Below are 12,037 nucleotides of genomic sequence, written 5' to 3'. Positions count from 1 at the left end.
AAAGTGACCAGATGTCCCAGATTAACCAGGACAGTCCTGGTTTTTTACTTCTTGTCCCAGCTTGGAAAAATGTCCCCGTTTTGAATTAAATGTCTTGGATTATCCCATTGTTATTTATAAGTAAATAGTTTATATTAAAAAATTAAAAATAAATTTAAAAGATTTAATTTAAAAAAAATTGCTTTGAAGAATTTTCTTTTAACATTTATTATATATAAAATATTTCATCCTAGTAAATTACCACAATGTTACTTATGTAGAGATGCAGATAAGCATAGTGCTACTATTTAAATCATACACTGAGCACTAACTGTTCAGACCAATAAGGTTGTTATACTGGGGTTGGCCTAGAATTAAAACTTATTAGGCTAATTTGACATGTCTTGCATATTACTTTTCAATGTATGATATATATTAAATATAATGCTATAAAATTATATTCATAATATAATATGAGATATTGAGAATAATATAATATGAGATATCACAAACTCGCCCATGGGCAAGTTTGTGATATCTCGTCCAAATTTTTTAAAAATATAACTCACCCAAAAATAATTTATTTATTTATTAATTTTTTTACCTTTATGAATTTATATATTATTTTAAAAGCCAAAGAAATTAGCAAATTTCAATTCATTTTTTATATTAAAGTTTTGTTCAAAAAAAAGAACACTAAGTGAGGTGGCACTGCCAAAAAGAAAATGTCCTGTAATATTAGTTATTGATATACACAATAATATTATTGAACAGTGAAATCATTCAAATAACTCTGGACCTTATTCATAACCTCTCATCCTATATTTCCTATCTTCAATTTTTAGAGCATCCTGAGTTGAAGTTCAGAAAATTTGGTCCCTTTAACAAAAACAATCTGATTATTGCTTGATTTAGTTTAATTTTTCTGTATATTATATATATATTAAAAGCAAAATGTTCCATCACTGCCAACCAGAACTGAAACTAACACTTTACAAAGACGTGCAATAAATAGTCTCAGCTGTGACTACCTGCATGAAGTATAACCAAATCAATCAAGACAGACAACAAGTACTTTATCCACACTTTCCAAAATATTATGTTTTGGTTGATTTGATTTTAATTTAAATTAATTAATTTCAGTTTTGGTGTAAAAATCAGGGTTTTAATTATTATCTTATTATTATTTTTAGTTAAATTTACTGACTACCTAATATTACTTAATAAAATGCAGTTACTCATTTACCAGATTAAATATATATTTTAATAAAAATTATTTTACACTAGCCAATATGAAATTTTCTTTTATTTTAGATACTCATATTTTGAAGCCATCTCCATTTTTTAAGAGGTATGTATGCATGTATGTATAAGATGCTAGTGAATATAGAACTGTGACCAATTTCCAAATATTCTATAAAATACCAAGAATTAATTTATATAAGACTACAATAATATAAATTTAAACTTTCATGTAAAATTATATAGATAATTCATAGTGAAAGACAAGCAAAAGTTGTTTATTATTAATTTTTTACTGTTTTTTTATTCATTTAAGATGCAAGTTTAATAACTACATCAATGTTTTCAGAACAGCTTTAAGTCTTTTTTTAGATAGTCTTAATCACATGTATTTTAGGATCTGATCTTGGATTAAATTTCAGGGAATTGCAGGAATCCACCTATTTCTGAGAAATCCCTTATTGGAGAATGGAAACTTTTTTGTCAGTTCATGTCATTATTTTGTTAATTTCAGTAATTTGTGTGTCAGTTATTTCCAATGATGATCTACAAAATAGATTGAAAATGGTTAAAATTTATAGGTGTTTCTATTGACAATAACTTATGGTTACAATATACACTAATAATGAATAAACTACAATTTCTTATACATACAAACTCAAAACTCTGTTTTATTGGAGCTCACTAGCTTCAGTCAGTAAGTTTCAGTAAGGATACACTCAATACATTCAAAACTTAGCTTACATTTTGAATGTATATGTAAAAGTATGCTCTTTTAGGGAAGATTATGCTGTATAAAGATCAGTTACTCGAATTTTGTTTTTTGTTCTCTTGTTTTCATAATAGTTTCATTCAATCAGTTTTTGTAAAACTACATATGCAAGAATGAAAGTATGAATTACAGAAAAAGCATTGTACAAATGTATTATCAGTAAAGTTTGTTCAGTTACAAAATCTATCAGAAATATGCCCAAATAACATTAAAGCAGTAAGAAAATAGCATTTGAAGCATGTAATGCCATTTATTCTAAATGCAATGTTTTCTGCCGCAAAAGAATATTGTGGTGATATTGGCACTGTAAGTGGCTATATTTTGAAGATAATTTATTGTGAAGATACAACGTTTAAAGCACCAGAGTGCAAGTCACGTGACTTTTGATGCTTAAAATGTTATGGCTTATATTTACATCATTTTCATATTCCAGAGAATTTGTAACTTAATGAGTTTTTACCATTTTATTGTAAAACTGAAATTAATTCATTCATTAGAAAAAGTGTATTTTACCTCTCCTGAAAAGTTTCTTTTTTGGCATTTACAACATTATGGCATTGCACACTTCATTTATTCAAACAAAACATGATTATATAATGTTGATATTACTTTTACCAGGTTTAAATATTAAAATTTGAAAAAAAAGAGAAATCAAAAATTTAACTTGTAACTACATTGCTAAAGTTCGTTCACATTTATTTTCTAACAAGCTAGCATTTTGTCTTTCATGGAAGACCAATTTTATAATTAAATCACCATATGAATTCTTCTTCAGCTGTGTACCTTCTGTATATACTTCAAATTACATTAAAGTGGTCACTAGAGCTATTATGTATGAATACATTTTGAAATTAGTTAGGCATCTCAAATAATAAGACTTTGAAACATGCTTTCTGCTTTATTTATTCACATATTATGGTTACTGTAATAAAATACTAACATGTGTAATTCTTAAATCAAAAATCTGATCTGATTCTTGTTAAGTTAGTGATTTGAATTATTTCTTCCAATAGTTGACTTTTATTTGTTTTTGGCAATTTTTTTAATGCATTGTCTCAATTTAAAAATACATTTTATTTGGAGAGAATTAAACATGGCTGCATTTATCCAACTCAACAGTTCTAATTAAGTAGAGGTATGATAGTGATAACTGATATGTAATTGCAACAAATCTGAATGAGGAATTTGAATTGATGTGAGAGTGATAGTGATGCTACAGTAATTTCTGCTTATTTCCACCAAGTTTAAAAATGAATTTAATTTACTTTGTCAAATGATTTTAAATTTATTTTGCCTTTATCTGTTTTTAGTTGCTAGTAAATGTTTTTGAGTGGATTGATACTATAATGCACACGTTTATATGCGTGAATGCTATATACTTCACTTGCTATGGGGGTGCAGCTATCTTTGATCAGCCATAGCTACCAAAAAGTACTATAAATGAATTTCATAACCATGGCACCAAAGCACTTAATATACTATTACACAGCTGTTCTGGAACAGTTGTGTATTTTTCTGCCAAACAGTTGAGTCTGTTAAATGCAGCCATTGACACCATGTGAAAGTTCAGTTTCTTTCTAGCCTATCTTTAAGAGCAAGATATTGAATGATTATTCAAATATTACAGTAGTGTGTTGTTTATCCGAAAGCTGATCAACCGAAATGTCAGTTAACTGAAAACGTTCCAGTTGGCAAATTTAAATTTCCACTAGTGCTGTGGCGCTGCAATCTTTGGCTTTGCCTTGGGCTGCTCCAATATTTTTTTTGTTGGTGTGTGTGTGTTTTAGCTGGCAGCACTGGCACTTTTGTGTGGTGTTTTTCTGAGGACTGTGTGTTGGGACATGTGTCGTGCTGAATCGAAATCTGTTTCCGTCGGGGACATTAATTTTGGATCTGTGAATTTTATACTCGTAACAGATCATGCTGTAGTTGTTGTACCATTTGCAATGGCGACTAAATGTAAGCACGTTGTTTTCACTGTTTCCGATAAACTTAAAATAATAGATTAGTTGAAGTGTGGTGCTAGTGGATCAAGCTTAGCTCGGAACTATGGAGTTGGAATTGCCACAATATCAGACATTAAAAAGAACAGTGATGCCATTAAAAAATTTGCGACTAGATTAACTTCTAAAGTATAATTTTTTTTGTTTATATATTTTTCAATATATTTATAATATATTTTTTCATACATAATCGGATATCCGAAAAATAAGTTATCCAAACAACCCCAGTCCCCAATTGATTTGGATAAACAATGCGCTACTGTATTTATTTTCTCTTGTAGACGAGCTGTTAAATTTAAAAAACTCCTAAGGTTTTTATGTTTTTCAATTTTCTCTACATAATGTATATTTTAAATTGAATTGCTAATTCAGAATAGAATTGAAGTATATATTTTCAATTATCTATATGAACTTTATTGTTGCAGTCACTTTGTGTCTACAGATAAAGAGGAAAGCATATTGGTTGAATTAGAAGGTGAAACCATGCATACTGAACAAGGTAAGTCTTTTTTTATTTTAAGAATAATTAATTTTAAAATTTTAAAAACAAGAAAAGGCAGTTTAAAATTGAAATTAAATATTATTTATTTAATTCTTTTGTTTCTTATGACTTTCTTACTGAAAATTTGATTTCAATAATGTTAAATAAATCTTTGCACCAAATATGAATACAGTACAATTTCAGTAATCTGACATATGAGACTGGAACAATTAGTTTAAGGAGATTGCTGGATTATTGAAAGTTAGGTGAATTCAATGGATTAATTATTTGAAAACAAAACATTTGTTTATTTTCATGATATTAATACATTGTAAAACATATACAGAATAGGAAGAAAATATGAAAGGAGAACAATCATATGTTACTATATTTTAGAGTTACCAAATTAATTGTCAGTCCTTTTAAAATAATTTTTGATTATCACTACTGGGTATTGTGTTGCCACGTTGAGGAATTCCTATTAAATTTACCAGGAAGTGGGATACAGTATTTTTGATGGGTAATTTTGGAGACTGGTTTTTATATTGATACAGTATTGTGTTATAAGATACTATACCCTTTCAGATGATGAGCCTGACAATCTTTAATGTCATGCCCAAGAGCAAATGTTCAAGCTGAGGCTAAATATTATGCCATGTTTAGTGGGAAGGTGTTCAAATTTAGTGGAAATAGGAGATTGAACTAGTAGGAAGCTCGTCTGACTTGGCAATAGTGCCAGTAATACCCAAGAGTTAAGGACTGTTGGATTAATGATTGTGTCAAACTAGTGAACAGCTGGATTACCAAAATTGTAATGTACAGTAGAGAGTCGTTATTTGGAACCCTGGTAATCGGAATCGCCGGTAATTGAAACGATTTTCAGTCAGACTGTTTTGTGCTGAATCGAACGTTTTTGATACTAGATTTACTTTTAAAGTATAATTTTCATGTTTTTATATTTTTCAATATATTTATTTTGTTTGTACAAAATGAAGAAATAATTTTTAATGATACGATAGCCTCAATTATTATTATAAAAATTTTCGTTAGGCTTAAAATCGACGAAAATTTAACATGAAGCAACATGCAATGGAGAAAAATTTGAACATCGGACAGGTTAATGTATTTTTTCGTACAAAATCGGTAATCGGAACAAATCACTAATCTGAACAACCCCAGTCCCCAATTGATTCTGATTAAGGACTCTCTACTGTACTACTAAAGATGAAAATCAACAATTTGAGTAATTTAAAATTAAAATGATGAATTTGTTATTGTAATTGTAGATTCTCATTATCATTAAGTTCTATTGATGAGTTTAACTTTTATTATGATTAGCTTAAAATTAATCAGGTATAAATCATCTAGAAAAGAATAGTGCAGTTAAATCTGAATATAAATGGAAACCTGCGTAAAGGGAAAAAATTATTTGGAACTGAACAATTTTTTTTATATTAAATTCTACTATAAGTTGGAAATCTGCCCAATACAGAAATGGAAGAGGTTTTTGGGTACAAAGAACTTAACCTGGATAAAATGGAAAATTAAAATTCCACTTATAGACAAATAAGTAAAATCATCTTTGGATATAACCATCATTGTAGAGTGTGAACTATATTTTGAAAACAATATTGAGGCTTGTTAGAGAAACACAGGTTATGTGATAAGAGGATGCATGGATGCAAGGTTAATATTAGTCTTTTCTTGGAATTAACCAGCACAGAATTGAGAACTTTAAAGAATTGAATGAGTTTCTGAGAATTGAGTTCTCAAGAACAAGTAATGAATGTAATTTGTGAAAACAAAGAGAAAACAGTAACTGTCTTCTAAAAACCTGTAAACTTGGGTCAGGGCTGTAAATCAAGCCAAAAACATTTGTTTGCTGTAAAGTTAATGCTGGAAAGGTACAAAGTGTTTGAATATGGCAACAGTACTGCCAATTTGCGTTGTATGGAGTAGTTAGTAATTAGAGTGTTAAAATTTCTCAAGAAGTTAGGTCACACAATAACTTGTTGTCTGTATTACTATAACATAATTAGAATTTTTGACAGTAGAGCAAGATACTAGTTTTTGAAACTCAAATTTGCTTGGCCACTGTTTTGTGAGCTAATAAGGATCACATTCATGAAGTATTCAAATATTTAGCACAAGTTCATGGGAACTTGAACTTTTTACAATTGAATAGTTCTGAATTCTTGCATTTAAATGTTCCCATCTTTAATGGTAATCACTTTGGATTCATTTGGATTAAGCATAGTAATAAAAATTTTTTGTATGTTATAGTGATTTTACTATTTAAAAAAAAGAAAGGAATGTAACTAATATTTATCTGGTGTAGCTAAAAAAGAAAAAAATACTAAAACTCGTTCAAAACGAAAACCTGCCAAACCAGAGAAAAATATTTGGCACTACTAGATTCTGATTTACACAGGTTTTACTGTATATATTGAAGCTCAAACAAATTTGCAATTTCTTAAGCTTTTTTGTTTTGTGGGCCCCTCTTCCAATCAGGTGAAGGTCACACAATTACAAAAGAAACTAGTTATATAAAAATACATTTATTAAAATAAAAAACATATGACTTAAGAAAAAAATGAACATATATTACTAATACAGTTAACAATACAATACATTTAAAATATAGAAAGTTTATTTTTACCCTTCCAAGCTTACAGATCTCTGAAAACTTTTTATGGCCTTTTGGTTAAAAATTACTGAACTGTGTATAATTGAAAGAAGAAATGACATCAATTTAAACTACTAAACTGCAAACAAATAACACTTAAAAAAATAAAAATTTTTAACATTTAAAGCATTAACTAAAGACTGATAAAGATAAAAATTACAATTGTGTATTATCAGTTATATTTCAGAACAAAACAAATTAAAAAGAAAGTTTGTTCTAAAATTTAAATTCAAGATGACTTCAGTTTGAGTCTTGTTCTATGCTGTTAGAATATCTCATGTAAAATAGTATGAAAATAAGATGGTTCAAATAGAGCTGAAAAGATGTAAGAACTTGTGGTGTGGAGATAGTCTGATCCTGCTAACACTTGATGCAAGGTCAGGTTTGCGAAACCTGCTCACCTTGTCTTTGGAGGGCTATACTTGTAATTCTTAAAGAGACTGGAAGATCATGAAATCTTTGTCTTATGTCAGGCTCCTGATACCAGATAGGACACAAATAATTTCTTTTATTCTAACTTGTGATTTAGTGTATTTTTACATTCACATTTGAATGGGGAGGTTGTGATTCCGTCGATAGAGTGGAACCGGTATTCAAATGAGATTGAATTGAAATAACAAAAATCATTATAAAACGATTTCCATGCGGTTGATAAAGAATCCGCGTCCCTATGATTAATACATCCAGTTTTTTCTTGTGCTTTATATATTTCTAGCTTTTCTAGATGTTTGATTGTATGCCTATTGTTTGTTGGCTTGATGATGGAAGCATGGTCCCATAATACATTAATATCCTGTTGCTTGGTGTATAATGATAGAACCGTACTGTCTAGATTCTTATTAATCGAATACTGGTGCTCTTTGATCCTTTGTTCTAAGTGCCGTAAAGTAGCTCCCACATAAACAATATCCGAATCAAATCGTTGGTCCTTTATTGGTATGGAGTAAACCCCTGTTAAAGAGTTCTGATCTTCTCTCATCTTGTCATTCCTTAACAACTTGTAAACTGTCGGATTACATCAGTAAATGATACGTATATTATTGGCTTTAGCAATTTTGTTTAGAACAGCACAACACTCGCGATTCCTAAATGATATCAATGATAACCCTTATGGTTTAACTTTACAACTGGACCAGGAGAGCTATAATAATGTTCATTTCCTCGATATTAATATCAAGAAGAAGGGAAGTCAAGACGAACATTTACCGGAAACCGGGTCTAAATACTATCATTATCCTGAATCAATCGGCAGATCCCAGGCATATTAAGTATGTGGGGTTCCAATCTTGGATCAAGCGTGCCTACACTTATTGCACAAACATATGTGATACCTACAAAGAATTGGATTACTTACCCGAGACAGCAACACAACAAGGTTACCAGAGAAATATAGTAGAAAAACTTATTACAACATTCCAGAACCGAAGTAATCACTCTTCCATGGATAACGGTAAACAAAAGATGGTAATCAATTATTATCCCTTCTTGAACAAAATGCTAAACGAAATTGCTAAAGCCAATAATATACGTATCATTTACCGATGTAATCCGACAGTTTACAAGTTGTTAAGGAATGACAAGATGAGAGAAGATCGGAACTCTTTAACAGGGGTTTACTCCATACCAATAAAGGACCAACGATTTGATTCGGATATTGTTTATGTGGGAGCTACTTTACGGCACTTAGAACAAAGGATCAAAGAGCACCAGTATTCGATTAATAAGAATCTAGACAGTACGGTTCTATCATTATACACCAAGCAACAGGATATTAATGTATTATGGGACCATGCTTCCATCATCAAGCCAACAAACAATAGGCATACAATCAAACATCTAGAAAAGCTAGAAATATATAAAGCACAAGAAAAAACTGGATGTATTAATCATAGGGACGCGGATTCTTTATCAACCGCATGGAAATCGTTTTATAATGATAAACAATAATAACATACAAGGATGCGGCCACGTATTTTGTTAAATAACAAAAATCTTTAATTTATATATACACATACAGGATTAAAAATATGAAATGATTTAACTAGGTTATACTAAGAATCAAATATCTAGACCTCACATGATTTGTGTAAGAGAGTTTACAATATAGGTTTCATGATATCTCTAAATAGCAAATAGACACCCACGATTGCCATAAATAATTGGGCTATATTTTGGAAATGATAATTATGAATTACAAATAAATTTCGCACTAGAGGGAGGTGTTAGGCACCATATTGTATTAAATTTAATAATTATAATATTTAATTAATTAATTTCTTATACATTGATACCTTGGTTTTCGTCGATAATCCATTCGAAAACAATTGACGAAATCCGAAACTGGCGAAAACCAAGGCAATTATTTCCATATGAATCAATGTAAATCCAATTAATTCATTTTAGACACTTCAAAATACATACCAAAAACACATTTTATAGAGAATTAATATAGAGTTAAATACTAAAAGCAATAAGAAATTAACATAAAAGACTAATTAGCATAAAGATAAAAGCATTAAGATTAAAGATAAGATAATTAGCATTAAGATGAAAGCAATGGAATTGTTCGGCTAGACACATGAGGTATTGTCTTGTCTTGTAGAAGCTAGTTGGACATGAGCTTCTAGTCTTTGTCACCCGTGGTAAAGTGTGATGTAATTGTCATGTAATAGTAGTTGTATACGTTTATGATGGTCGTATCGAGGGGAATAATGCCTTCCGGGAAATCCATTTTAGGGTAACTGGCCCCTATTTAGGCATTACAGGCGTTGAGAAAATCCAGAAAACTTCACGTGGCCAGCTCGCCTTGGCAAAGCGCAAACCCAAGACTAAACTCCCAGTGTTCAGGGAATGGAACCATTGGCCAGTGGTGCGCTGTCACGGGGTAATGTTCACACAACAAGAAATAATGCCACACTATGCTGGAAAACATGTGGGTTGCCCTTTGTTTTTGCAAAATTAGCAGAGAGGTCACTTGAGCATGCTGACGAAAACCAAGACAGATTTTTTGAGAAAAAATCAATGAAAATTGAAACCAACTAAAACCAAGGTATTACTGTATATTTAGAATTAATAATTTAATTCTACATATATATATATAAAAGAAATTCTTTATTAATTCTATTAATTAATTACATATTATAATTATTAAATTTAATACAAGATGGCACCTAACACCTCCCTCTAGTGCCAAATTTATTTGTAATTCTTCATAATTATTATTTCCAAAATATAACCTGATTTGTTTATGGCAATTGTGGGTGTCTAGTTGCCATGCATTGGGTTTCAGTTGATGTTTATATTTGTATACCTCTAAATAATACTTGAATTCTTTTATCAATGTCAATCTTCTTATAAATTCATTGAGGATTTCAAGGGAACACAAAGTTAAAGTGGAGGAGAAACTCAAGGCGAAAGACTTTTCTCGGAGAGCTATTTCTAGGAACCTCCTCAAAAAACAGGATGTTTAACTTTTTTATCCCCAAATCTGCTCTAATCAGGAGTCGATATGTCACACCATGAGATGGGAGCTGAGGGGTGAGTTGCACTCACAAGATATATCATAAACATGTGAGACAAGATCATTTTCCATGGTGAAGTCAGTTATCTTGACAAACTGAAGGAAGTTGTATTTCCTTCTTCCACCAAATTCAAAAGTACTAACATATTTTTCTAATTAAATCATTTCTGAAATTATTAAATAATTAAAAGTAAATTCTAAATAAGTCTCTCTTAAATGTGGGTAAAAATAGGTCAAATGGTCTCCAGGTTCTCACAATAAAGAACATTAAATATTCGGTAGTCTTAATAAGCAGAATTTATAGATCTATTTAAATATGGCATTGAGTTTTACTAATTATAATGATATTCAAGCTGTAATACTGGGCAAGAAGCAAAGAAAATTTGCAAGTTTTACTAATTATGACAACACTAATTAATTAAATTCTAATTATTAATAATCTAGAAACAATTGAAAGAAATGACTGACTCAGAATGAGACTCAAATCTGCAATCATTACAAAGTTTGGCAGTGCATTCTCATTTAATTCTTAATGCTGTTTTATTGTCTTTCAACTTACAAATTTGTATTTAGATATTATGTAATGTTTCTAACTTAACAGTTTCAATTTGAATTTATTCTTCGAAGTTTTTAATTGTCAGTAGTGTAACCAGAAAGGATCCCAGGAGGCTGAACTCCCTTACCTTTGTAAATAAATAAAGAAAAAGTAAAATAAGTGTAGGAAAAGATTAGAATGTGAACTATATGCTTATATACATGAATATATAATATCATAGAATTTACTCTTTATTCACAGCTCTTTGTCCCTGTATTACTATAGATGTAGTCTAGTGGCTACATCCATTGTGATACAGAGGTAAATGCAGGTTGCATGTTCTAATTTGGCCTCTCTAATTTTGGTTCTAGTTACTCTACCACAATTATAGATTAATGTATATTACATAGAATAAAAGATTGGAGATTTATTTATAATGAAGAAATATACAAATAATAGAATACCAGTCCATAGAATATAAAATATAGGGCGATTTTCTCAGACTGAACACTTATTATGTGGAATACCTCCATATAAAATGAAAAAACAAGCACAAAACATGGATGGAACTCCAATTCTTTATTTCATGACAAAGCAGTCACCAAGGTATGTTTTATATTACATGTTGCTCAAATATGACTGACTGCAAAGTCAGGAGGTTTTGAACAATCAGTTCTGAGTGAATCACCCTGTATTATTTTGAATAAAAGAACAAAAATTTATTAAAAGGTTTATTTTACAGGTTCTATAAAAATTTTATCTGAAGAAATTGGCTATAATTCTGTAAGTACCGTTTTTGGTGTTGTATTAAAACATATA

At 29.9% G+C, this 12,037-nt stretch overlaps 1 protein-coding gene and 1 long non-coding RNA gene across 3 annotated transcripts in view; one reads left to right on the top strand and one right to left on the bottom strand.

Annotated features, from left to right (window-relative positions):
• Positions 1-12,037, top strand: part of LOC136970114 (ankyrin repeat domain-containing protein 27-like) — a 53,937-nt gene that overhangs the window by 18,599 nt on the left and 23,301 nt on the right. The window contains exons 3-5 of the mRNA XM_067264503.1: positions 1,294-1,330; positions 4,422-4,495; positions 11,961-12,001. Coding sequence (XP_067120604.1) covers positions 1,294-1,330; positions 4,422-4,495; positions 11,961-12,001 — 152 coding nt within the window. The remainder of the gene's footprint in view (positions 1-1,293; positions 1,331-4,421; positions 4,496-11,960; positions 12,002-12,037) is intronic.
• LOC136970124 (uncharacterized) overlaps positions 3,708-12,037 on the bottom strand; it is a 162,826-nt gene continuing 154,496 nt past the window's right edge. Inside the window, exon 2 of one of the 2 annotated variants that reach the window (XR_010879944.1) lies at positions 3,708-3,844. This is a non-coding gene — a long non-coding RNA (uncharacterized lncRNA). Of the gene's footprint in view, positions 3,857-12,037 lie in introns of both variants that reach the window. The other variant, XR_010879945.1, reaches the window with a different exon arrangement.

This window comes from Centruroides vittatus, unplaced genomic scaffold (genome assembly GCF_030686945.1).
Source record: "Centruroides vittatus isolate TY-2023 unplaced genomic scaffold, ASM3068694v2 contig_19, whole genome shotgun sequence".
Classification (NCBI taxonomy): domain Eukaryota; kingdom Metazoa; phylum Arthropoda; class Arachnida; order Scorpiones; family Buthidae; genus Centruroides; species Centruroides vittatus.
The sequence above is the reverse complement of the archived record's forward strand: the minus strand, read 5'-3'. Positions and strand labels throughout refer to the sequence as shown.